Source organism: Leuciscus leuciscus (assembly GCF_965113295.1).
Source record: "Leuciscus leuciscus genome assembly, chromosome: 13".
NCBI lineage: Eukaryota > Metazoa > Chordata > Actinopteri > Cypriniformes > Leuciscidae > Leuciscus > Leuciscus leuciscus.
In genome coordinates, this window is record NC_138737.1 from 29,432,278 (window position 1) to 29,459,934 (window position 27,657).

At 40.3% G+C, this 27,657-nt stretch overlaps 1 protein-coding gene across 4 annotated transcripts in view; it reads right to left on the bottom strand.

Annotated features, from left to right (window-relative positions):
• Positions 1-6,203: 6,203 nt before the first annotated feature.
• The window catches only part of gpr153 (G protein-coupled receptor 153), a 90,616-nt gene continuing 69,162 nt past the window's right edge, over positions 6,204-27,657 (bottom strand). For 2 of the 4 annotated variants that reach the window (XM_082189466.1, XM_082189463.1), the window contains 2 exons: positions 11,592-11,776; positions 6,204-9,520 (listed from right to left, as the gene is read on the bottom strand). In XM_082189466.1, the coding sequence (XP_082045592.1) occupies positions 8,717-9,520; positions 11,592-11,776 (989 nt within the window). In that variant the 3' untranslated portion in view covers positions 6,204-8,716. Of the gene's footprint in view, positions 9,521-9,778; positions 9,799-11,591; positions 11,777-12,223; positions 12,254-27,657 lie in introns of all 4 variants that reach the window. The other 2 variants (XM_082189464.1, XM_082189465.1) reach the window with 2 other exon arrangements.

Here is a 27,657-nt window from a genome sequence, read left to right on the forward strand (position 1 = left end):
GGATAACAGTTTAAATGTTTTTTACCAACAAGCAAACTGCACAAATTCGTTGAAAAATTTACCCTGCAACACGGCCTTTAAGTAAGGCAGATCCATAATATTGTTGAATATTAAATGTCCCCAACTAAGCAAGCCAAAAGCCAAGGCAACAGTGGCAAGGAACCAAAACTCCATCTGGTGACAGAATGGAGAAAAAAAACCTTCGAGAAACTAGGCTCATTCGGGGGCCAGTTCTCCTCTGGCCAACGAACGAACAGTGTATGATTATGATTCAGGCAGCATTACAGGTCAGAAGTCAGATTGGATCAGAACATTCAGAATATTTATCCAGTTCCATCTGGTTGGAAGTTGGAGTCATCACGCCGATATGGAGACGAGTTTGTTGAGCATGATGCGAGAGTGGATGAAAACCTACAGGCCTTTGAGGGGTGCTTTAGGTCACCACGCCAGGTGGAGGCACTCTGGGGACACAATTGCATCGCCACTGCTCGCTCCACCAGGGGGACCCCAGGGTACCCATTGGCCGCCGTGCCGTCGAGGGAAGAGAAGACGGAGGATGCTGCCAGAAGTCAACGGGGACTTCCACGACCTGGATGCACTTCCGGGAAGAAAGGTACTGGGGGCGGGTGCTGGCGGGAACCAATCATCCAGCCTTGAGCGCTCGGCGGAGGGCTGCAGGCGCCACTCCAACCTGATGCTCTCAGCTGCCCGGGCAAGCATGGCCATCAGCTCTGGATCCGACTCGGGCAACGCTGGCACTCCCAAAGGAGGCAACGCAGCCGAATCCTCATCTCCAGAAGAATCCAGCCTGCCTTGTGACGCTGTGAACGACATGGCGTCATCCACCGGAGCCCCAAATGAAACACTGGGTCCCCGAGAGGAACCAGGCTCATCCGGAAGCTCCACGGCTTGCGATGTGCAGGGGGGTGTGGCCCGAGGAAGATTCGTCGGGTTGTTCCACACCGTAACCTTCAGATCACCCTGGCCACCAGCCAAAGTATCCCCTCTCAAGGAGGAGATAAATTGGGGTGTAGCAGAGGGGACTCTACTAGGCCGCTGTACGTGAGCTGTATCGTTCAGTTTCGTTCCACCAAGTGGGGCACTAATTTTTCTTTTGCTCAATATGTTCAACGTTAATAAAAGATATCCAAGCAAAAAGTTCTCCACGCATTATCCTGCAGTTAATGAGAAATTGTAATTTATTGGCGCACTATATTGATTGCGTATTGAGACGTCTAAAACGGTTGAGCTCGATTTTCAACCAATCAGCATCGAAAATGTAAGTAGGTCACAGCCGAAATCAAGCCAATATCACTACGCACATATGTAAACAGAGGAGGACGTAAGCAGCGCATCTTCATCTGATAGCGGCGATCAAGCTCGATTAACACCCGTAAAGTGTATTCTTCATGTCGGAAAAGATGGTGGGAAAGGTCCGCAGCCCTTTACTGAAGTCCGATGGGAAAAAATCAAGCAATGTGCGTAGGAATGGCTCAAAACGTCGGACACTACGGAGCTAACGTTAGCTATTGCTAATAAACATGTTGCCCTCCTGGACAAACTGGTCTCTGATGTCCCAACAACTACGGGTTTCACCCGGCCTGATATCGGCGTTTTATAGGCTAGACAAAAAAAAAAACGCTTGACTTGTGTGTATGTGCGTGATGGGTAGGTTAAGGGGTCGGGTTAGTGTGTGTATGTGAGAGAGAGAGAGAGAGAGAGAGAGAGAGAGAGAGAGAGAGAGAGAGAGATGGGTAGGTTTAGGGGTCGGGTTAGTGTGTGTATGTGTGTGTGCGAGAGAGAGAGAGAGAGAGAGAGAGAGATGGGTAGGTTTAGGGGTCGGGTTAGTGTGTGTGTGTGTGTGGGAGAGAGAGAGATGGATAGGTTTAGGGGTCAGGTTAGTGTGTGAGTGTGTGTGAGGAGAGAGAGATAGGCTGCTGTCAGTAGCCTAAAAGAGGCCTAGAAATAGGGTTTCGTTCCACATATTTAATATCAGAAATATATAGAGATTCCTTAGGAAAAAGTTCTCCACACACAATCTTGCAGTTTTTGAGAAAAATTATGCTAAAGGTGGCCATTTTGAAATAAAGGGAAAACATAGGGAATTTTGCACTTTCAAACCTGTTATCATATAAACCCCAAAATGCCGAATTACCACTTGAAGTACAAAATAAAATTTTGAAATTTTAAACCAGTTTGAAATGTGTGATATACCTGAAGTTGCTATCTAGGGACAGTAAACATGATAAGATTATCAAGAAAACTTCTACTGTAACATTAACATCCCAATTACTTCTCATTATGTTGTTCCAATTCAAAGGTAATATTTGAGGTAAAATCTGAATAACAAATAGAATTAAGACAAAATATAATAACCGAGCTGCCAACTCTCACGCATTCACCGTGAGACTCACGCAATTGACAATTTTCACACGCTCTCACACCACACATCCATTCTCAGGAAAGCCATTTATTGACCATAATATAGACACGTTAGTTGGCTAGAAAAAGAGCTATAGAGAGTATTTTGCTAAATATGTGTACTATATTACATATTTATTATATTTGTACTTATATCATTAAATAAAGTTGTTATTATAATAAAAAACACATTATATTGATTTTGAGTTATTTTTAACCTTAAATAATACTACCAGCTGATAGGGCTGTCTGTGTGTAGCCTATTTTTCTTGAGAAAAATGAACGCCTATCTTGTGTACCTAATATTTATCCAAATGAGTCAACATTAAATCAAATCACAAGAATTGAATTGAAATCGTGAAATTTCTTTAAGAAATTTGTAAAAAAATAAATAAAATAAAAACTTAGCTTACCAGAAATTGTACCATATAAACATTGTAACATGTTGTCAAAATTCAGTTTAGTTACTAAAATGTTTTGACAATCACCAAGTTAAACTCAAAAGTGTACAAAGAAAAACACTTTTAAAAATAACACATTTAATGGTGAATTGTTAATTTGCATACACGAGCAGTAACTGCACTACATGTACATATTCACAGGAATGATTATTGTAAACAAGATTTAATTTGGATTTATTTATTTACCTACCCATCTCTCTCACACACACACACTAACCCAACCCCTAAACCTACCCATCTCTCTCTCTCACACACACACACACACACTAACCCGACCCCTAAACCTACCCATCTCTCTCTCTCACACTCACACACACACACACACACACACACACACACACACACTAACCCGACCCCTAAACCTACCCATCTCTCTCTCTCTCTCACACTCACACTCACCTGACCCCTTAACCTACCCATCACGCACATACACACAAGTCAAGCGTTTTTTTTTGTCTAGCCTATAAAACGCCGATATCAGGCCGGGTGAAACCCGTAGTTGTTGGGACATCAGAGACCAGTTTGTCCAGGAGGGCAACATGTTTATTAGCAATAGCTAACATTAGCACCGTAGTGTCCGACGTTTTGAGCCATTCCTACGCACATTGCTTGATTTTTTCCCATCGGACTTCAGTAAAGGGCTGCGGACCTTTCCCACCATCTTTTCCGACATGAAGAATACACTTTACGGGTGTTAATCGAGCTTGATCGCCGCTATCAGATGAAGATGCGCTGCTTACGTCATCCTCTGTTTACATATGTGCGTAGTGATATTGGCTTGATTTCGGCTGTGACCTACTTACATTTTCGATGCTGATTGGTTGAAAATCGAGCTCAACCGTTTTAGACGTCTCAATACGCAGTCAATATAGTGCGCCAATAAATTACAATTTCTCATTAACTGCAGGATAATGCGTGGAGAACTTTTTGCTTGGATACCATTTATTAACGTTGAACATATTGAGCAAAAGAAAAATTAGTGCCCCACTTGGTGGAACGAAACCCTATTTCTAGGCCTCTTTTAGGCTACTGACAGCGGCCTATACCTCTACGGAGGTCATTGAGTCTCGATCTTAACACACAATGATCATGTTCCCGCAATGAGAACATGACTCATCCACGACTCATCCACGAGCCCTGTCTGAGTGTGATTAAAGCCTAAACACGCTAGACAACGCTCGTGACCGTCAGGTGGATGGATCATGCGCCCACATCCAGAAACACATGGGCGAGACATCTTTAAAAAGACGTGCCCGTGCAGCTCTTTTAGAAAAGAAAAACTCTTTCAACAGGGAAGAAACCAGGGGAGAAACACCAGCAGCAGGATCGTGAATCCGCTGAAACGCGTCGTCACACCAACACCGACTGAAGAGAGATGCTCATTGCTTTAATGAAGGTGAAGAGAAGCACATCAACACTTCGGCTCCGAAGCAGAAACATAATGCGAGATTGCACTCGCGGCTCGTTTTATACCCACACGGTGGGGTGGAGTTCGCGATGCAAATTCCGAAGACCCATGGTATTTTCATACCATTGGCTCGTTTTCTAATAACTCAAAGGTGGTAGGGCTCTCAAGCGAAACCCCATTCGTCAGTCTCTGACTTAACTCGTAGTGACTGACTGAAAGGGAACTACATTTTTTACAGAAACTTTTAAAGTTTGTGTGTCATTGCTCATATTATAAAAAAAATAATTAGGCATAATCCTACTTCTGTAAACATCAGATAATAAACACAATACCATTTGCAGACGTGTGTAATGTTGTAGCAAAGAAATGTATTTAAAAATTATAAAGTAACTCACCTTGAAATGAAGTCATCTTGCATGACAACATCTTAAACTCAGCATTGAGATACTGGAGGATGATCCTGTTTTAATCATTCTTCAGTTTATAATATATTATGAATACAGATTGTCTTTAAAACATAAACCTAACTTAAAATTTATTCACTGTAGTAAAAAATTAAGAAAACTGTTTTTACCTATAAAGTGAAGGTATTTTATTTATATAAAATATAAATTACCCACATGCTACTTGAAGTTGAATTGTATTTTGAAAATATACGCTTTTACACTCGTGGAACAGTTCTTAATCATGCCAAATGTATTTGGGTCTAACAATCTCAGCATCTGGACAATTTTATCAATTCATTGTTAAAATCATAAATTTTATGTCTCAAATTAATTTTAAAGACTAGATCTGATAAAAAATAATAATAATCTGATAAAGCTGCTGATTGAGTATCGTCTGAGTGAGCACAGACTGTCTGTAGAGCGGGAGACCTGGAGAGCACAGACTGTGTTCACATTGCACTGATGGAGGTGTCGAGGACGAGTTGCACTTCTTCATGGAGAGCAGCAAATATAAGACCATTAGTTACGTTACTCAGATAGCTTGAATTCTACCCGATTTCCAGTGAACGGGTCACTTAGACAAACTCTTATATGTTTGGGGAAAAAATTAAGAGTGTGTCCAGCCGGCAGAGCAATGTGTTATCATATGAGAATGAGAATGATTCTAATAATAAAAAATAAAAAAACATTGACATTGACATTTTTTTTTTTTTTTTTTGCTAACATAGATATGATTATTAATTAATTAATTTATATGTGTGTGTAATATGTTTACTACTTAAAGGCACAATATGTAAGATTTTTGGATTAAATTTGATTAAATTTGATTATTACCACTCGAACAATGTTATATTTTAATTGTGTTGACTTGTGTACTTGCATTACCCCAAATGTCTCCAACAATATTTACATTCAGATAAATCAGCTATTTTGACCAGTGTAACGTCCTGTGTCATTGCGTAGCCTTTTAATTACATCATATCCATGTTACCCTCGAGTACCGCTTTTACTTATGTAGAAACCATGGAAAAACCCAAGGCACTTTAATATATAATCCCCTGATTTCACAAACAAGGCTTAAGAATAGTCCCAGACTAAAATGCAAGTTTGAGCTGTTTTAACTTAATTTTACTGATTTTAACATCATGAAAAATGTCAGTGTCATTGTTTTCTCAAGATGCATACCTGCAATGTTTTTTTTTTTCTACTTAAATGTCCTAATTGAACTAAAGCCTAATCCTGGCTCAATCTAAAAACACAAACTCTGTCTGTGAAACCAAGCCTAAGTGTTTTATTAGACAGGTGAGCCACTGTTAGGATACCTTTATTGACTGAAAAACGAATCACTTGTTAAATAGCTCAACACGGTTAGTCTTATTGTTTTCTCCTTTTCTTTGATTTACTGCGAGTAACATGTTAGTACCCAAAAAGTAAATCAGACAACACTATTTTGTCAAGTGGCTAAAATAGGATAATGAAAAAGAGATTTATTTGTAGTAACAGTAATACAGCATTTACTCCATCATACAATGTTTTGAAATGAATTGCATTTAGCAACTCAACTCAAGTCATCCAGCTTTGATTAATATATTTTAATATCAATCTAGCTTATTGCAGTGTGCAACAAGTGTCTCATACCAGCCACCGAGCTAACGCAGACGACACAAGACGACACATCCCATGATTGCACTCTCACTCACTGTGTCATCAAGCTACGCCTTTGTTACTGTTTTGAATAAGTGACCTCTAGAGGTGAAACTTACATACTGTGCCTTTAATGCTTTGGCAACATTGTGCTATTCTACACAGTCATGTCAGTAAAGCTAATTGAATTGAATTAGAGAGAGAGAGAGAGAGAGAGAGAGAGAGAGAGAGAGATTATTTCAACAACAAAACATCAGTAATCAAAAACACTTTGCCATAGGTGGAGATACAAATGTTTAAATCTGTTCAATTAAGAGAGTTGAACACTCAATGCATGGACACAACATGAGCCTTGTAACCTTTGAAGTAGCTTTAAAGTTTCGTTATATTATATATTTTTTTATATATAACATAAGCTGGTTTGAAACTGGTCTATTTGCATTCATATTCAAAACTATTTAAAATACCCACTGTGCTACTACAATAGTGATCATTCTCTCCATTAATTTAGGCTCAAATCTGTGGCATGTTTAGGTTTCAGTGCTACATATCATTCTAGATAACTGTGAAATATATCATATGTAAGTGGTTATAAAAAACAAGTCTTGATTTTAGTCAATGTATATTTTCCACTAGCAATCCTTTAGACACAATGATTTTAAAGGCAGCCCAATGATGTCGTCAAAAGCCAATGAGAATTAATTTGTACAGCCATCCAGAGTATAGGAAGAGGAAGACTCTTATTAATGCCTTTAATGTATATTGGACTTTGAGGGGAAACCTGCAGTTTCCCACATGAAATTTAAGAATGTCCTAGTAGATCCCTAGCTGCCAAGGTATCAAGCACCATTTGATATTTCAACACCAATATATGGCTGTATGAAACGTACAAAAGTGCATGCTGGCAGCAAGCAATTGATTTTTTAAATATAATTAACAAAAACAAATAATTTAAAAAGCTGAAATATTGGGATAAGTGTAGAACATGTGGTCATATACAACATAAAATAATACAACAAATATCCAATTCTGATTCAGTGGTTATGTCTACTATAACAAATCAAATAACACCAGCTTTCTTTCAAAAAGTCATTTTCTCCATGTGACAAGATTATGTCACTTGTTTTGTAAAAGTGCATATCGATGCATGTTGGTGCAGGTTAAGGGTGTTTTTAAATAGTGTCACTTTTCATATCATACTTTGTTATGGGCTACCAGACAAATAAGACTGTAATCATGAGAATAACAATGCATCGGAAATACATTTTCAATCATCACAAAGCACTTAACACAAACTTGTTAAAACATATCTGTGAAACATTTTTAGGCTATTGGCAAGCATGTCTGGATCTACAAAGAGAACCGTGTGCTTCAAAAATATGAATTCAAATGATATAACAAAATATATTTTTTCTTTACTTAAATATTAAAAACTAAAATATTAAAAACATGCCACATCACCAGAAACAACAAAAACACAGTTAAAGAGTCAGCTAAAAGCTCTGTGAGCTAAAGTGTTGTAAAGAAACACTATATAACTTCCAACCTTTTCCACAACCAAGTTGACCTTTGAGGTTTCATAAAATGCAGGAAATAAAATCTGAAATCAGAAATCTGCAAACTGTTTACTGAAACATTAATCCCCTCAAAAGTAATACAATGCTATATCGCTACAGAATTATCTGGATTATGGTCTACTGGGCACACATCTTTGAATGCACCTCTTCCCCTATGTTATAAAAGGACAAGGGCAGTTTGGCCAAAAAAATAATAAGGAAAATGATGTTTTGTTTGGCTAATATTAGATGGCTAAACTTAGTATGCATCTATGCATCTTTAAACATGATGCAAATACTTTTTTTAAGTATTAAGAATAAAGCATAAACTCCCAGGCCTACCCTATCTAGGCCTACACAAAGTGATGGAACATGCCCTTATTCCTTAGTCAAGAAAGGCAGTAATTTGACCAGAACACTAAATTATTGTTGAAACGTAAAAGCTGAAAACTGTCATATAAGATAGAGGGCCTCAGTAAAAAGCTCACTTGTATGAGCAGAAGCCCTTGTGATCATCTCACACTTCAAGTGTTGAGCTCAGGACTCTTATCTACTGTTCAGCTTCCCTTGGCTTGGAGGCAAACTGGCCCCACAGGGCCAAGCCCAAAACCCAGCCCTGTGTCAGTTAAAAAAAGAAAACCCAATGCTGTCCCTATGCCATTTTGAATCAACCACAACTCAAAAAGCCGACTTCCTAGATTACAAAAACATTCCACTTAGTAAAAGCTTTAATACTAACATATCAGAGACTATTTTTTATAATACTCATAAAACTGTTCCTTAGTTTGTGGATCCTATGGATTCGGAGTGAAAAGTGATATAGCCTGACGATGCAGATTGTGAACTTATAAAACTATTTGTGCTTTCTTTGCTTTCGCCTTTAGACAGGTGTTTCTGGTCCACCCAAGCAGATGCATCTACCTGTCCTGTCCTAATACTTGAAGAAGACTGATTCCCTGTCCGTCCACCCTGGGCCAACAGAACCAGCTCTGATGCACGCCTGGCATCACGCCTATGCTCAAGGCATCCCTTAATGCTTGAGCCTTCGCCGGCTGCACCCCTGCCGTCGCTACCGTTCTTCGCCATTCTTGGTGTATCCTGAGGGATCTCAGTTAGTGTGGCTCCTTTTCCATGGCCAGAGCAGCGTCTCAACGCTTGAGGCTCGTGCTCAAAGTGCGTGAGCGGAAAATGTGGCAACAAGACGATGTGCTGCTCGAACGTCTGCGGGACCAGAGAGATCACAGAGGCTTGGTGAGGGCTCCTCATTGGACTAGCCAGTGGTGTCTCGTCGATGAAATTAATCACTTCATCGCGGCTAAAGCACTTGAAATCGTCCTCATAATGCTCGACTCGTGGAATCTGCTTGAGTGAATGCATATCCTCTGATCGCCTCCTTTTGCGGTGAGGGTGGCTCTCCTCGTGGTAGGATGCCGGGCTGCTCCGACGTCTCTCGTGGCGTGGCAAGCTGCACTGCGGGATGCCAATGATGTCCTCTGTGGAGCCCCAGCGATGCAGGTAAGACGGGATCTGACCGGTGGTCCACATGTCGGTTTCGTCGTGGGAGTATCTTCTTGTAGGGGGCACCTGGAGTAACACACAGACGAATGAAGCAGTACATTTCTAAAAGCACAATCCTACACATCTCTGCTTCCGGCTCAATCTAAAGACACAAAACATGTTCTCAATGCTTTTGCATATCTTATTATGTAAAAATCAATGGAATTTTGTGAACTACGTATAATGGCCTTTTAATAGGGATGTGCTTTAAAAATGTTTTGAGTACAAAATGAAGTAAATATTATTTTTAGTTTATAATCACTCATTCTTCAAATAGATACTCACATTCCACATTGTTCTGAGAACTACACAGGAAAGACATAAAATTAGTTTTTAGTATTCGAAAGAACTTTTAGTACACTATCCAAAGCATACAGCACAAGCCTAGCATGGAAGCAACTGTATTGGTTAATGAAGGAATGAGACTGCAGTTTACAAAGAAGTCCTATGGATTATGAGGTCTTTACTATACTCTGGCCAGAAGAGGGAAGCAAAGCATCAAAGCAATGCCATTCAGTCTGTTGGTTTAAAAAACAAATTGTTTTAATGATTTTGTAATAGCTCAGCTAGTAGATTTATTTAAAAATCAATGCTGATGATCTTAACTGTTTAAATATATTATCAACTAATGCACAACCTGAATAATGTATTATATATATTATATGATACAGGACCAGCTATTATGAACACTTCAACATTTTTACATTTTGGCATTTTACATTTTTAAACCTTGATACTCAGCTGATTAAAATGATGTCTATTTTGTAAAAGCTTGTCATTTTGCTTTAAATATACTGCCCACTGATAAAACATCATTTTGTCTCATATAAAGATAAAGATGTAATTACCTCACAATTCTTTGACAGTGTTAAATATTGTTGTCTGAAAGCATTTATTGTTCTATAAGCCTAAAATAGCTTGACAGCAAAAACAATAGCAGCTTGTACTTCCCAATTATTATGACATTCTGATAGTTGATGATGATGATGCAAAACACTGGTGAAATTGAAAAAGAACATTGATTCTGTAGTCTAATAGAACTAATAATGTTCTAACATAGGCACATGATTTTGAGTTCTTTATCAATAAGCATCAGTGTTTTTTGCTGAACATCTCTGGAGCAATTCTAACACACACAATGTTTTATAAACTTTGAAGAGAACTTCAAAAGTTGATTCGTGCAATGTATATAGCAATAAAATCAGCAATGAAAAGCAGTCAAGCACTGCACATTGTCTAACAGAGCTTTGGGTAGTGTTTGACGTACACATTCATGGCATATTCTCCACATTTAACCTCCAAAGTCCATTTTTTTCATTCCAGTCGGGCATATTTTTAATAATTGGTTAATTATTTATACAGAGAGAACAATTTATAATATGTGAAACTGATAATCCAGGCCAATGAAAGTTACATGTGGAGGTTACATGTGAGGGTTTATGGGCAGTATGTGACGTAATCATTTGAATGTAAAAAAGGTTAAAAGTTTGAAGTGAAGCATTGCACACCTCTAAAACATACTGGCAGTCAATAATATGAGTCTATAAGTCTTAATAGTACTATTTCCTTGTAAAAGTGGTTCAATCATGATGGGGCTAGTCATAGTGGGTCATAATATTTATAGCATGGGATTTTTACAACATGACTCATGATTAGTCACGTTTAAAATTCAGACTAGTATTTGAAATTTGTTGTTTTACTCATTTATATTTGCAATGACTTCAAGCTTTTAACTTTAAAGTATAAACTGAAAAGGCATCAGTGGCAGTCATCACATGAGCCCTGCAACAGTAGGCCTAAATCAAAAATACCAAGATACCACTGGGTGAAGAAAACAAAAGTGTTTGTTAGATCATATTTTCCAAACAGTTCTCACAAAAAACAAGTCTACAATTTCAAATCTTGACGTTTGAAAAGTCTAATAGGTAAGACAACGGGAATATAAAATGATTCCAGTAAAAGAGGTGATATTTTATTGTACAATATAGTGACTACAAAGGTTTTGCAAATACTGAGGTGGAGGGCCATTGCAACATGCACATTTTTAATTAAAAATAAAGAAAAGATCAATTTGAAAACAAAATCAATGGAAATATACCTGCAAATAGTGCATTTTATCTTCCTGAAGCTCCCTCAATGGATAACCCTGGGAGCCCCCCCTTTCTAAGGTTGAGAATTCGTATTTGGCAATACGGTCTACCGTCATGATATCACCAGCGGAGCTATAGTCAAATGGTCTGTCAAATATTAAGTCCGGATGAATGCCTCCATCCTGGCTGTTTTCTGCAAACGCAGAAAGCATATATATCAGGATTAAAAATCATTGTGCTCAATATACACAGACAGACAGACAGACAGACAGACGAATAGGTAGGAAAAAAAATTCCCTTTTACAGATTTACGTGGTCCGCATTAGAATTGGAGGTTGTAAAAATGCTTTATTTGAAATCATTAGCATCCACTAAAGTGTCTTGTACTGAAAATCATGACTGACTGTTGCCATTTACCAATTAAAATTCCCTAAAATTTGTTTTGGTGCAAAAGATTCTACAAACAATTTTTCTTTTCAGAACTTTAGAAGCAGTTGTAGAGCAATGTGAAATGCTGATCTTAAGGCAAAATGGGGGCACACAGCGGGATGACAAGATGAGATCAGCTATTAGCACAGGCAGCAAAGCTTAGCATGCATTTGAGTGAGACACAAGTACAAGAAGCAACCCTTATACATACAACTGAGTTGTGTTACACAAGGCAAACCGTCTGAAAAGAAGCAGAGCACTTGTAAAATTAAGATCACAAAATCCATTTCTTGCACATATTCCTTATGACTGCAAACTTAGAAATGGTGCCAAATAGCAGGAAGGGTAATGAAATACAGAAAAGTCAGACACTTAACACCTACATTCAGCAATACATAATGACAGCTTCAGTTTACTAATAGTTTGTGATTAAGCATATTAATGATATAATTATCATGTGACCTCTAGCTATTCTTGATCCAGATAAAATCTTCTTTTTACAGTTTTGCATTTGTTTTTACGTTTTAATATTTCCGGTATACATTTTTACAAGGTAACCATAGTTGCAAACAAAATACCATTTAGTATTTTCTTGGGTACAGAAAACTATGCGTATAGTAAATTAATATAGGATCTGAAAGGGTGTAAGAAGTTTATTTCTGTCATTTTGTTTAATTAATTATTATTATTATTATTATTTTTATGCTAGTGGTGGCTAATACAAAGCTACACATTTTATTGTATATTAAGAAATGCCAGGATTTAACAGGATTGAACTGAACATATTCATATTGAAATTTCCCTTTCAAGGCAACTCGAGCTGCGTCGAAACGCTGCGGGAACGCCCCTGCGTGATAGCGTCATGAAGCACGTATGGAATCAGTCCAATGGCGAGACGGAACGTAATAGGCGGGTGACGTCATCGACCAGGAAACTATAAAGCACCCCCGAATCACAACAGCGCTAGCTTCTGTGCCTTCACCAATGTATATAAAACTATAATATGGCGAAAAAAACAACATTATAGGAAGTGTGTACATCCCTGCACTCGATATCTCACACCAACACACCAATTATGTGTTGTTTGGTTGGGAGTGCAGCATGCCCAGCCAGCTCTCGAGGGAGCTGACTGTGAGCATTGTGAGCGGCTACCATTAAGAACGCTGCGCTCCCGCCGATCGCTCTTCGAGGAGGACGGTTCAGTTCGCGCTCCCCGCGGCTCGGGTCCCGCTTCTGCCGAGGCAGAGCGGCAACTTCAGATGTGGAGTTCGCAAATGGATCTGACAGAGGGGTTTGAGACGGGCCCAGCCCTATCTCAACCTTCCCCTGTCAGATCCAGTGCCTCAGTTCAGGGTTTGGAAGCACGCTCTGCGGTTACCTGGTAGTGCAACTATCCAGTTCTGAGGAGCTGGATGTTATTAGTATCGGAACAGGAGATCGGCATGTGAGGAGCTTGTGGAGATGTTCACTCGTGCAGTAGAAAAATTAAGCATTGAGTGGCCAGCGGACAAACAAGAATCTAGACAGAAAAGTAAGCTCGGTGAAAGTTTTTTGCCTTCCCGCATGCAGCCTCCACGCCGGTGCTTGCCGTTTTTTCCCGACCTCCACACTGAGGTGTCGAAGTCGTGGAAAAGACCGGTTTCGTACCGTGCATATAGTCCCCAGCTATCTACGTATTCAAATACACATGGGTCCAAACAACACGGTTATGGGGCGATGCCCAGGGCTGAAGAAACGCTTGCGAGCCATCTCTCCCCTGAGTCTTTAAAGCACTGGCATTACCCTTGATGGGTAAAGCTTATTCGGCGGCAGGTCAGGCCGCGGTATGCCTGTACACAATGTCCATTCTGCAGGCATACCAGGCTGACCTACTAAAAGATATGAGTGAGAGTGAGGAGGTCAGCACTGATGTAATTCGTGAATTACGTCAGGCTGCAGATTTGTCTCTCCGTGCCACCAAGGAGATGGCCAAGTCAGTGGGCCGTTCGATGGCAGCCCTGCTGGCCATGGAGAGGCACCTATGGCTGAATCTCTCAGGAATGAAGGAGAGAGAAAAAACTTTCCTTCTGGTTGCCCCGCTTTCCCCTGCGGGCCTCTTCGGTGACTAAGCAAACACTGTCATCGAGGGAACCTCTCGATGACAGTGTTTGCTCAGTCACCGAAGAGGCCCGCAGGGGAAAGCGGGGTGTCCAGAAGGAACGTTTTTTCTCTCTCCTTCAAGAAGAAAAAAAGCAGGCGGCGGCGTTCCAGAAATTCCTGCCACTCCGCACTCATGTCTCAGGGGCTGCTGGGCGGGATCAGCCCCGGCCATCGACTAACTCCTCACACCGGGCGCAGCAAAAGCAGAGTGGTGCGGTGCTCTCAGGCGAAGTCTTCTAAGGGCAAGACGGATCTGAGGACCATTATTATTTCGAAGAGGGCTTTGTCTAAAAATAAGTCCTGATGCCATCGGCCATCTACCCTCAGTCAGGTTTCTGAGGGTAGTCCCCACCGAGAGAAAACTGAGTTCACCGCATTACACGGTGCCCGTTCTCTCTCTGCGCCCTCAGGGGACCGTTCTGCCAACCCTGTCTTTATGCCGGGGTGTAGACGGTCCCAGCAAGCGTTTTCCCGAGGGGTGCTCGCTCCCTCTGAGGAGGGGCCTAGAGCAGTCAGACCAGTTGTTACCTGCCGGTGTGCCATTACAGGGCACTGTGTCCGGCTCAAAATACTCCAGAGGCCAGTCTCGAGAGACTGGTGCCCTTGTAGATTTTCTGGCAGAGTGGAAAAGTCTTCCAAATATATCTCAGTGGGTCCTGCAAATGATCGAAAATGGTTACGCTATTCAGTTTAGGTCTCGTCCACCAGGATTCAGAGGGGTCCTGCCCACTCTACTGTTGGTAGCCCCATTCTGGCCGGCCCGAGTATGGTTTGCGGACCTAGTGTCTCTCCTCGACGGCTCTCCTCTGGAGATTCCGATCAGGAGTGACCTACTCTCTCAGGCGAGTGGGACGATCCTTCACCCCCGCCCAGAACTGTGGAAACTCTGGGCTTGGCTTCTGATGGGGCCCAGTTCATAAATTCAGGTCTCTCAACTGAGGTTGTTGAGACCATCCTCCACTCTAGAGCTCCGTCCATGAGGAAGTTATATGCCTTGAAGTGGAGGTTATTCACTTCATGGTGTGGAGAATACCAGTTGGACCCAGTTAACTGCCCAGTGGGTGCAGTGCTGGAGATCCTGCAGGAACGCTTCTCTGCAGGGTTATCCCCCTCCACACTGAAGGTGTGTGTGGCGGCACTAGTTGCTTACCACGTCCCCTTTGAGTACAGTTTCTCTGGGGAGACACCCATTGATAACACGTTTCCTTCGTGGCACTTTGAGGCTAAGGCCAGCAGTCTGCACGAGGGTGCCGACATGGGACTTGACCGTTGTATTAGAAGGCCTCGCCCTAGCTCCGTTCGAGCCCATTGAAGAAGTCTGAGAAATTCATTACTCTAAAAACTATCTTTCTTCTTGCTATTTCGTCTCTCAAAAGAATTGGAGACATTCAGGCACTCTTGGTTTCTCCCTCGTGCCTGGAATTCTTGCCTGGCATGGTAAATGCCTGGCATGCCTTCCTCCATCCTAGGCCAAGCTATATTCCTAAGGTCCCTACTAATATTGTTAGACCAGTAGTACTGCAGGCTTTCTGTCCTCCTCCTTTTCTGACATCAGACCAAGATAAACTAAATCTGCTCCACCCGGTGAGGGCCCTAGATACTTATGTCCACAGAGCTGCCCTGTGGAGGAAATTCTGAACAGCTGTTTGTTTGTTTTGGGTCACCCAGGAAGGGGTGTCCTGCATCTAAGCAGAGGATGAGCAAGTGGGTGGTTGAGGCTATCGCACTTGCTAACGAGTCGGCTGGTCAGCCTTCACCTTTGGCTGTACGAGCTCACTTGACTAGGAGTATGGCTGTTTCTAAAGCTTTATTGTCAGGAATTTCCCTACATGATGTTTGTGATGTCGCAGGCTGGTCCTCACCACACACATTCGTTAGGTTACATGATCTTGACTTCAGCTCCACTCCAGGGGCGCAGGTGCTTTCGTTCGAATGTGCGCTTTGACTTCACACAGACGGACATTTGCTCTTATGGCGACGTGGGTATTAGCATTCCCGCAGCGTTTTCGACGCAGCTCGAGTTCCCTTGAAAGGGAATGTCTTGGTTACGTATGCAACACTAGTTCCCTGAAGAGGGAACGAGACGCTGCGTCGCCCTGCCATACTCCCGGCATGCCCGTGATCGACTTGCTTCAGCCTTGTAGCGACTGGGCTATTTGAATCATTCGTTCGTTTGTCCTGAATTAACAAATTCAGACTCTCTGTGTTTTCTAAGCACATTCCTTCCCAAAACGTTCTTTGCTAAGCTTACTAAAGCTTGTAACCTCCTGACTCCCAAATGTATATCATACGTCGGCTCCAGAGATACTGGAGCAAATAGACTTTTACGACACTAAATTGCACCTCAGAGACACTCCAGAACCTGAAACTAACATTCCTCTCTGTACCAAGAAGATAACGAAACTTCCTCCTGCTACGTGACATCACACCCCCACACACACACAAACATCCCTTTGTGTTTAGAATTAGGATATAATATCCTTTAATATAAGTACAAGTACATTATGCATGTTTTATTAGTTTGTTTGATCATATAATATGATTTTCTAGTGACTAGCTCTGAAATGTATTGTTGAAGAATGTCTTTCCAGTGGAATCGCATTCCGTAACCCGACTCCTCTTTCTAGAGGATAACACTTTACGACCCTGCACGAAGCTGCAGCCAAAGCTTCTCTGCAAGAGATAACGGGAAGCGCAACGTGACAGACATTCCAACACACACATTAACGCACACACATACACGAACTTTGGACATTAAACTTAGAATATAAGCATGTAACTTTTCATATACTCCTGAGTGTTTTCCTAGGTTATATTCACTTCGTGTATGACATTTATTTGAAGGAACGAACTGGTAAATGCTTCTATTCATGCATGTGATTGTAACTAGGTGTTCCTACAATCTTTATATGACAAGTTTCATATCTATGTAAACCTCGCAATCTAACAGAGTCGGATTTCGATAGCAGAATGCAATAATGTACATTGTTTTACACTTTTCATATTTCTGGAGCTGAACAGCTTACTCTCATCTCCTCATGAATCATTCGAGTGGGCGTTGTCTGACGACACAAAGAACTTCTTCCCGCTCTGAAATCTCTGAAGGTGATTGGTTGTTCGCGCGAACAGAGGCGTCAACCTATCTTTTCCATAAAAGACCGACCCAGGAAATCTTCAATGAGCACCTTTTACGAACCCTCTTGGTCAGCGAGAAGATCCATATGGCTCCCTTTTAGGGAGCATTCTCCGTTTTCTCTTTTCTTTTCTTTAAGTCTTTTCTTTATTTTCGTCTTCGGACTCTACCTACGTTCAGTGAAATGAACGTAGCCGGCAACCTCAACTTTAAAGAGACTTGAACATCCCGCGGCCGCGCTCACAGAAGCAAGCCCTGCTTTCTTAAAGAAACACGCACGCTGCTCTTAGGACACACGCCCGAACACGACTCGGCGTTCTTCAGCAACAAAGAGAACCATTTTGCAAGATAAGTTATTGAACTTTTAATGTAATCTGATTTCTTGTTGTCTCTCAAGGTTACAGTGCCTGTGATTTTTCCATGCTGAGATCATCTCGGTGATCTCTCATCCTGAACTTTAGTTTCTCTTTCTCCCTTTCATCCTCTCCCTCTCTCATCTGTTATCCGTTTAGTCTTGTATTTGTTTACGTGTTCTGTATATACATACATATTTACTCTGTGTGAATCGTAGTTATGTATTCATTAGTTCAATTGTATTAAAACCTATATACTTGTCTATAATTCTCACATTACGAGTCCCTGAAATGTTTGATCTAGCTACAGGCTTTACAATTTGATTATGGTTTAGTAACCTAAATTTATAAGGACAGGAGAATAGTTTTCATGGCCAGAAAACTGATCTTTCTGGAATTATAAGAAGTGGTAACTTTTATGAGAAAGTTGGTGAGTTAATCTTGTGGTCGTTTGCGGGACAAACGACTGTTCGGTAATTACATTAATTTTCCATTAAGGGTTATCTCATAATCGATCTGAAATAGGATTATTGATATATGAATGATGAATTAGAATTCGTTGTGATTGATTATTCATATATACAAATCGATCTATTTTCAACTTCGAATAAATTAAAGTAACTGTAATATGCAAAATATTAATCATATTCATGATTAATTATTACAATTCCCTATAGATCATTTGAGCTAATATTAATATTAATGTACAACCCAGTGTTGTTCTTACAGCCTATCAGAAGCTAGCGCTGTTGTGATTCAGGGGTGCTTTATAGTTTCCTGGTCGATTAAGTCAACCGCCTATGACGTTCCGTCTCGCCATTGGACTGATTCCATACGTGCTTCATGACGCATTCACGCAGGGGCGTTCCCGCAGCGTTTCGAAATATCGTCTCGTTCCTTCTTCAGGGAACTAGGGTTACATACGTAACCGAGACGTTCTCATCTAGCCAAGACAGAAGAGTGACAAGTAAAAAAAAAACATTTGTTAAAACCCAGACAAGCTAGAATGTAAATAAGCTTATTGGCTGATTTTAAGTCAGGCAAAATATTCTTAGCATGAATACAAAGATTTTATTTTAGATCTCATATTAAATTCATAACTGTTTGTAGTCGGGTCTTTTACAACTGTCAAACAACTGCTGGAGATACATCTTTGAAAGGTGTGACATCGTCACTCAACATACAAAACACAACAATGAAAAAAGATAAAAAAAAGATAAAAGATAAGCTCTGAACATTACAAACCAAACCAAAAGAAACTGCTAAAAGTCAACCAAAAATAAGCAGCACAGATAAAAACAAGTATCAAAAGTTGCATCCCAAATGATGCACAGTGCACATATACACTATGTTCTTAAGCACCATGTACTCAACCGTGTAGTGAATGAATTTTATAAGGTTATTTTGTCATTCAACATCGAAGTCTGATAACACCTCCCCCTCTGCTACGTGATTAAAACTGCAACATTTAAGTGCATTCAATATTCCACACTTAGTTTTTTCGGTTAATTAAGTGCATCATCTGGGTATTTAAAGTTAAAAATTTTCAATGTGAACACACTATTCACACTATTTATACAACAAAATGTCATAGATTAGTGCATAAATACGTGAATTGGGACACACCTAGAAAAAATCTAGAAGTACAATTGTAAAAACTTGGCTAATAAAGTACTTTAGATTTTACAAGAAATTTCTGAGAGTAAAGTTAGATACAAGTCCTACTGTGAAATTACAATGAAAGTAATGCAATTATTATTAAATCTTAAATCTTTGACAGTGTAATAACAATTCATGTAGTCCTAAGCTTGTCACTACACCTGTAGTGTTTTGGCCAGTGGTACTGCAGGGGCTGTAAGTATTGAAATCATGCAAAAAAGGTTGTAGCGTTCGTGAAATAATTACGTTGTAATTTTGGGCAGTCTTGCTTGATCTTCTCTAAATTTCCCTTTATTTATTTTCCTTTTTGTACTTCATTGCAATTCCCATTTGAAGCGAAACACATCACTAAGTCTTGGATTTTGACACCTGAAGACACACACAACCTGTGCATTCTGTGCTTGGGTGAGGAGCATGTGCGTTCAGTGCTCAAGGGCTCTGAATGAGCCTATTGTGAGAAGTTCACAATGTGGAAGCTCTGCTCATGCTTGGCCTTATTCTCAAGGGATGTAAGAAAAAGGTCTGCACCTCGTGGCTCAGGCCCCACTGTAGCCGAGGCACAATGGCGGCTTAAGTTGTGGAGATCGCAGGTTGAGCTCGCAGAGGAATTCAAGAAATGCAGGTAATCGTTCCTCAGTTGCGGGATTGAGCAATCTGTTGGATCAGGATTTTAGCGTCGTTAGCGTCATCTGATCCAGCAGATCCATCCAGCCAGGAGGAGCCGGATGTGGTTGAAGAGGGCGAAGATAGCATTTGTACCAAGTGTGCCACACACATCCTGAAAAGTGAAGCCAAACCATTTGGTGACTTACTGCAGTATAGGTCATAAACCCTGCCCTTTCCCTGTAATCAAATGCAACGTGAGCCAAACGAAAAAAATCCAATTCCATTTCAAATTTTTTTTTTTTTAAGATGGTTTCTGCAATTTTTTGGCTAGTTCTTATCAAGCTGAACTATGTTGAAGTGTTTGTTTTTCTAGTAAGTTATGTTTAGTTATTTGATGCTATGTAAACGGGGTGTAACGTCATGATTGACAGCTGTACTTGCGATTGAGTCTATGGCAGCAGGAGTATGGGCAGGACATTGATACCGCTGCTCCACCTCAAGAACACTACTGCATAGACTCTGGCTCCAAATGACGTAATCGACAATGACAGTTTCTGGGATATTTTGAATTAATTTTTCTATAGTGGAAGGAAGTGGAAACATTGTTCAACATTTTTACAATCTATGGTCTGTACTGAATCCTCTCAGCCTGCCAGCCCCGCAAATGGGGAATTGTTGGATGTTATGGCCCACGCCATTGCTAGATTGGCCAAAATCGTCCTTTCCCCATGTGCCTTCCATTTCTTTCCGATCTCCACCTGGAAGTGGATAAGTCATGAAAGAAACCACATTCAGCTTGCCCTTTATCAGTTTCATCATTTGAATTATGCGAATGTGGAGGGATTGAGTGAGCATGGATATTTGAGGATGACACCTGTTGAAGAGATTCTTGCGAGCATTGAAGGCTCCTGCCCTCTTTGAAGGTTCCTGCCCTGCCATCTAACACCATATCTACACCGGAAGCGAGCGGATCGATGTGACGATAGACGATAGACAATATAACTCATTATAATCAGTGATGTGGTCTACACTGGATATGGCACTGTGCGACGTGACGAATCCCAGACAGTAAACATATGCCTTGTTCTATTTATGACATACTCCAAGCAATTGCAATACTTCTCATAGGAAGGAGAAATGGATTTGCAACGGTCACTTTGTCTTGTCCAATGTAGACAGCTTCTAGCTGTTGTGGTTGCTAAGCTTCAACGGTCTCGTCCTCTAAGCCGCTACAGACCACCTCACGCTTGAATGGCAGGGCATATGTGGAAGCAGGTCAGGTCGGAGGGGCCATTTACACTATGGTCGTGTTACAGGCCTACCAGGCGGATCTGCTGAGAGAAATGTATCGGGACAAGGGTTGTCTCCTGAAGCAGTCACTGAGCTGCGCCACACCATGGACTTAGCCCTCCGAGCCACTAAACAAACAGCCGTTGCCATTGGTCATGGAATGGCAGCAATGGTGGTGATGGAGAGGCACTTGTGGTTAAACCTGGCGGACATCAAGGAGAAAGAAAATAATTTCTCGCCCTCTGAGCTTTTAGGCACATCTGTAGAGCTTGGCCACTCGTGCTCCTCCTCCCTTGACGCTAGGAGGAAGAGACAAGACTTGAGGAAGGTGATAAAAAGAGCGGTTCGGTAAGAAAGACAGGACCACTGAGGAGAAGTAACATCCCTCCTCCTACTCCTCCTCCTCCTCCTACCCGTTCCTCTCCCCAACCCTAATCTTAGGCTCCCTTTGATAGCTGCTTAGTCTCCTCTGAGCTAGATATCTCCATCTCCATCTCCCTCTACTCTACCTCTACTCCAACTACTGCTGTGTTTGTAAGTAGGGGTGAATATTCCTTGGAGGGTGGGTGTAGTTAGATACCTCTAGTTGACCTCATTAGAAGCTGGAGGGCGCTAGTAATGAAAAAAAAACCTCGGAGTTGGCTATGGCAGGTCCTAGAAGGGTAGGTTTCGAGCTGCCTCCTACGAGTAATCTGGGTTTTTAAGCATGGTTTAACTCCCCTGTGGCTCCCATGGGTTGAGCCTTGCTAGTGCAAAGCTGAGGCTCCCTTATGGAGGGGTAGAAACAGGGCCTAAAAATGCAAGTAAAAAATTGGTGTAGGCGAGCATATGAAACGGTGTCAATCGCCAGTTGGCGGGTAACATTTTTATGAATTCTAACAATGCAATGTTGTGAGAACATGAACGTGAACGCATGTTAACGTATGGAAATACTGAATTAAGCTCTGTTTAACGTCTTATTGCAATTGAACGGACAAATTTATACAAAATTATGTAAAAAAACGCCCGTCTCTGGTAATCATAGTCGGTTGTGTCTTAAGGGAATGTAAACATTTGAGAAAGATGATGCATGTGTATCATTATATTGGATCTGTGCATTCGGTCTTAAAGTGACAGCAGCCTAATAATCCTAATAAAAAGTGGGTCTTCAAGTAGGGTCTCTTGCTTGTCCCTTCTAAAGTCCAGTGGTCCATGTTAAGAACCTAACAAGTAGAGATAGTTTGCCTAAAATTGGCAGTCCTCCTTGTTATTTTGCACTTCGGTATTAGAGTGATAAAGAAGTCTGGTTGGATTCTGGGTCAAATTCAAGCAGGGAGGGAGCACTCTCCCCCGGTTGTTTATGGGCTAAGTAAGTAGAGCTGGAGCTCCCCTGCAAGTCCCTGAGAGGGCGGAGTTTGTCTGCAGGAGTTTTAGGCAACTATATTTGCCATTCTTGTTGTTCAACCTTTCGCATGAAATCTAAAGGGTTGCATCCCTCTTGGAAGTAGTGGTACCATCCAGGTTGCAGTTTAAATATTCTCCCTTTGACGAATACTCCCTGAAAGGCTGTGGCAAGCGAATGAGGCTGTCATAGCTAAGACATTCATTCCTTAGAGCTCTGTTCTTGGGGCTAAAAATGGCCTGCAAGGGAAGGAGGAAGGTTGTAAAGGCCAGGACTTCCCTTGCTATAAGAACATTGGAGCCAGCATATTTTATTGGGAGAGGATGACTTAGGGAGTGCTTCCATGTGAGTCTTTGAAGGGATGTGCCCTGGGTTGACGATCTGACTCTGGTTAAAAAAATCTGTTGAGTCAACTTATGCTATGCCCACTATGGTTGTACATATCACCAAGAGAGGCAGACATTCCCCTCAGCAAGGCAGAGTGTGTATTTGTTCCCAATAGTGTCATTCCAAGACGCAGTGTTGAGTTCCACTTCGAAAGGGAACGTCTCAGTTTACGACTGTAACCATGGTTCCCTGAGAAGGGGAACGAGACACTGCATCTCATTGTCATGCCTCTGGCCTGCCTGCACGTCTCCTTCAGACAAAGAAGTTGATGACGTGTTATGGGCGCCCTTTTATACGTCACAGACTGTCAATCCAAGACGCAGTCTCTTATTCCCCTTCTCAGGGAACCATGGGTACAGTCGCGACCTGAGACATTTTTTCTTTTCATCTTTCTGGATTTATGTTTTTTAAAGTGCCCCTATTATGCTACTTTAACCCCCTGGGGTCGGCGGTATAGGTATTTTTTTTTTTATCAGTTCAAAAGAGATTCATTTTGCTCTGTTGACTTTGATATTACAAACAAGTTTCATACATCAATCGATTCTGTTAAATGTGTATTATTTTTGTGTATACTCACAATAAAAACAAAGTGTTGTGCTTTTCGCCAAATAAAGAAAAATAAACATGATGCGAGTTCTGCCTCCTTTCTGTCAGTGAAGTCCATTCTGAAACGCGTCCGAAAATGAACCATAACTCAGCGAATACTCAGTCAAACAGGCATACAGACACACAGACATGAAGCTTGAATTCTCTTCTTTTAAATGAAGTAATTTTTATTTAAAAAAAATATTCTCTGTTTATGTAATCTTTATGAAAAGAGAGAGATGTTAGTCGTTCTCATCTCAGCTCATTACGTTTTAATCTGCCCCGCCCACGGAGAGCGCGCGCTATTCAAACGCAAATGACTGAGACGATCCCATACAAACTGTGAACGCCCACATATCAGCTCGAGAAAACACATCAAGTTTATTCAGATCATTGTAGTTGTTTACACTGTCTCGCAGCGCTGTGAGGAATAATAATAATGGAAAATGTACCTCAGAAGTGCGGGTATTTCGAGGAGCAACGGATGGAATACTGTAGTAAGTTTTTTTTCATTCTCAAGTAAATCGCGTTTCTGTGTGTGAATGAACGGCAGAGATGCGCTGTTTACCACAACTCGCAAAAAGACGGTTTAAATTTGAATTGCGTTTCTGTGTGTGAATGAATGATCTGCTTTTAGCAAACTATTTTGCTATACTGAGTAAAAATCGACTGAAATATGTTGAAATAAAATGTATTTGTATAAGCAACGTATTAAACTGCAAATTAACATTTATATTCCTTATAATAAAAACGAAAGACCGATGTTACAGACATATGAAAGACAACATTTCGTTGATTAGTTTTGGATAGATTACAAATTTTTACTGTAAAATATCTGCCACCTCAAATAAGCTTTTGTTTGCCAATTTTTGCTAATATGTTAAATATAGTATGTTTTGTCAATGTAGGCTATATTCGAAGTAATGAATCCTTAACTTTGAAATAAGTATGATAAAATGTATATTTTAGTTTTTACAAAGAAAGATTACACTTCAATTGTTGTTGTAATTTTAACCTTTTTAATAAAAAAAAAATATTTACAAGGTAGATGTAAACAAATTTTAAAAGGTAAATATAAGCCTTTTCTTTAAATAATTTTTATTGTGTTTTATTATTGACAAATTTGGGGAGAGGATACATATTCCAAAACTGAAAATACAGTATGAGAATTAACTGCACAATTACTAGACATGTTTTCCTTGGATATTATACAATTTGCAAGCACAATTTGTGAAAAATAAAATAAAAAATAAAAAATAACATGCTTCCAACTGTGAACCAATTTGGTAGAATATATATATATATATATATATATATATATATATATATATATATATATATATATATATATATATTAGGGCTGGGCAAGTTAACGCGTTATTATCGCGTTAACGCATTTATTAATTAATGCCGACAATTTTTTTATCGCACGTTAACGCAGTTTATTATTATTTTGAAAGTCCGTTGCTCACCGGCGTTTAGCGTGGATGCTCTGCCATGTGAATTCCCTCCTGTTGATGTCCTGATAACTATTTAAATTCAGGAAACTCACAAACAGCGAGGATCAGTCTCTCTTCCAATGATTTGTGCTGCACGTCGTTTACAAAAAGATCAAGACAATTCAACTTCGGCAGCGGGCGGGCGTGTGCGCACAACAAGCACTCGCTTGTCGCTGCACCTCGTGCTCGACCACTTCTCCTCACTCTACCAAACGCGAATAGAGTGTCTGGCGCGAGTGATTTCAATGTTAAAGTCAATGCAAGGTCCTGCGGCGCGAATGAGGCGAATTCGCCTCATTCGCGCGTCCAGTTCGCGTCAAACCTTTGCTTTTTACGCGCGAATGGATTCAAAATGTTCAAACGTCCAACTAGACGCGGAAGACGCAAATTTGACGCGCTATTCGCGTTTGGTGTGAACAGGGAACAGGGAAACTTGCTACTGAACACTGACTGTTTCTGCTGCTCCCTGATAAAAGATACCTGTTGATACCTGTTCAGAAAAAAAAAACAAGAAAACAGGACTCTGATGGTAACTTATTTAACAAGCTAGATAAAAGGTAATGCCCTGGCAGTGGCAAATAGCTTTGGTTTAATATTTTATTTGATTACATTAATGTTTAAGTTGAGATTTACAAGAAATATTTTATTGCTACTGTGTAAAGGAAATACTGCTGGTAAAAAGCACATTAGGCTATTTGTTTAAAGTTTTTGCAAACCACATGTTATTGCACTTTTGTGTATATAGCAGTACATTTAGATCTGCTATATACACTACTTTAGAATTCATTATTAAATTTTGCTCGTAACAATGCGATTAATCGCGATTAATCGCAAGAAAATCATGCGATTAATCGCGATTAAAAATTGTAATCGTTGCCCAGCACTAATATATATATATATATATATATATATATATATATATATAAATATATATTGCTCTTGCATTCTTTCTTGTGGCTATAGGTGACACACCTGAATGAATGGCTCATTAAGTATGCGGGCCCCATTGTCTCCTCAGGTGTGAATCACTAAATATGCATGATGGTGTTGAATCGGTGACGCCCCTTGCGCATATTGCCTTTACAAATAAAAAGTGTTTTACAGATTTAAATCAATGTATTGTGTTATGTGAATGATTAGGTAGGATGATTTTCACATCATTTTGAAGAAAAAACTCTAGGCAACGACATCCATTAGTCAAAAGTCTTATTGACACATATTTAGTATGTGTTTTGTGGCCTTATTTCAGAAACTTTAGTTTTTTGTTTTTTCAATAACCATGCATAAACATTATTCTCTCAAAAATACAAACATGTACATGCATGCTACTCACATATTATGGTAGCCCTGTTTGTGCTAAATAGAGTGTAATTATACCTTTGCCATTAATATGTTTATAAGCAACTGAAAAAAACACAAATGTCAGGGCATGTCAGAACATCTCAAGGACCCCAAAAACCCCTCAGACCCCAGAGGGTTAAAGGTTCCTAATTTTGTTTCGAAGGCCTCCTACAACTAGCCGGGTTAAAACCAGACCATTCTCAGTAGTAACTGAGTTATGGTCTGGCAAAGCTTCATTAATAACTCATTTCCAAAGGGGCGTCACCAACGGACGTCGCTCAAATTCCTCTGGGCGCAATTGGATAGATCTAAAACCAATCAGAGTGATCGTCATTGTGTAAAGCCATATGCTGCGTCCCAATTCGCCTAAGTTACACTACGCCATAAAAGTATGTACTCTTTTTGTGAAGAAAAGGTATTTACTTTTGAATGTGTAGCAAAAAAAGTAGGCAAGCTTTGGGACATACTACTTCGTCATCTTTATCGGACGGATCTGTCGCGTGCATCCTGTTTTCCTACTATGGAAGTCATTGGGGTCCATCAACTGTTTGGTTACAGATATTTTTCAAAATATCTTCTTTTGTGTTCAGCAGAAAAAAGAAATTCATACAGGTTTGAAACAACTTGAGGGTGAGTAAATGATGACAGAATTTTCATTTTTGGGTGAACTATCCCTTAAATTTCAGCTCTGGAGGCTTCCTAAAGCTCAGCGATTGTACAGACTGTAAAGACAGTAACGATGGCGTTGATTTTACCATATCAATTCGAACGCGAGTCCGATGATGAAACATTGGAAGAACTAGTTATTAAACCCAAACCTCCATCACAAGGACGACTTGAGCAAGATGTTTCTAAGTGATGCGCTATTCAGTTTGACGTACATTATGAGATGTTGCAACTGTAATTCCTCACCATCAGCGTTAACAAGTGTATGTCCATCAACAAACCTATGTTTATATTTCTAATTTATTGTGGTGCACATGTGGGAACTGCATCATTAAATGTATCAATAACAGCACATAGCTGAGCTCAGCATTCGTTAGCTGAGCACTAACGTGAAATTAAAGTTTGTAAAACAAATCTTGCTCCATCCTTTATCATTACTCAAAGTAGTAAGAACAACAGACAATCTGCATTAATGCACACAATTTTAGGTAATAATATAAACAATATAAAACACAAAACTATGTATTTTGAACACCCGGCAGAAAATATTTACATCAATAATTATTCTTACAGTTTGTGATTCAGAGGAGCTAGTAGGTCCAAATA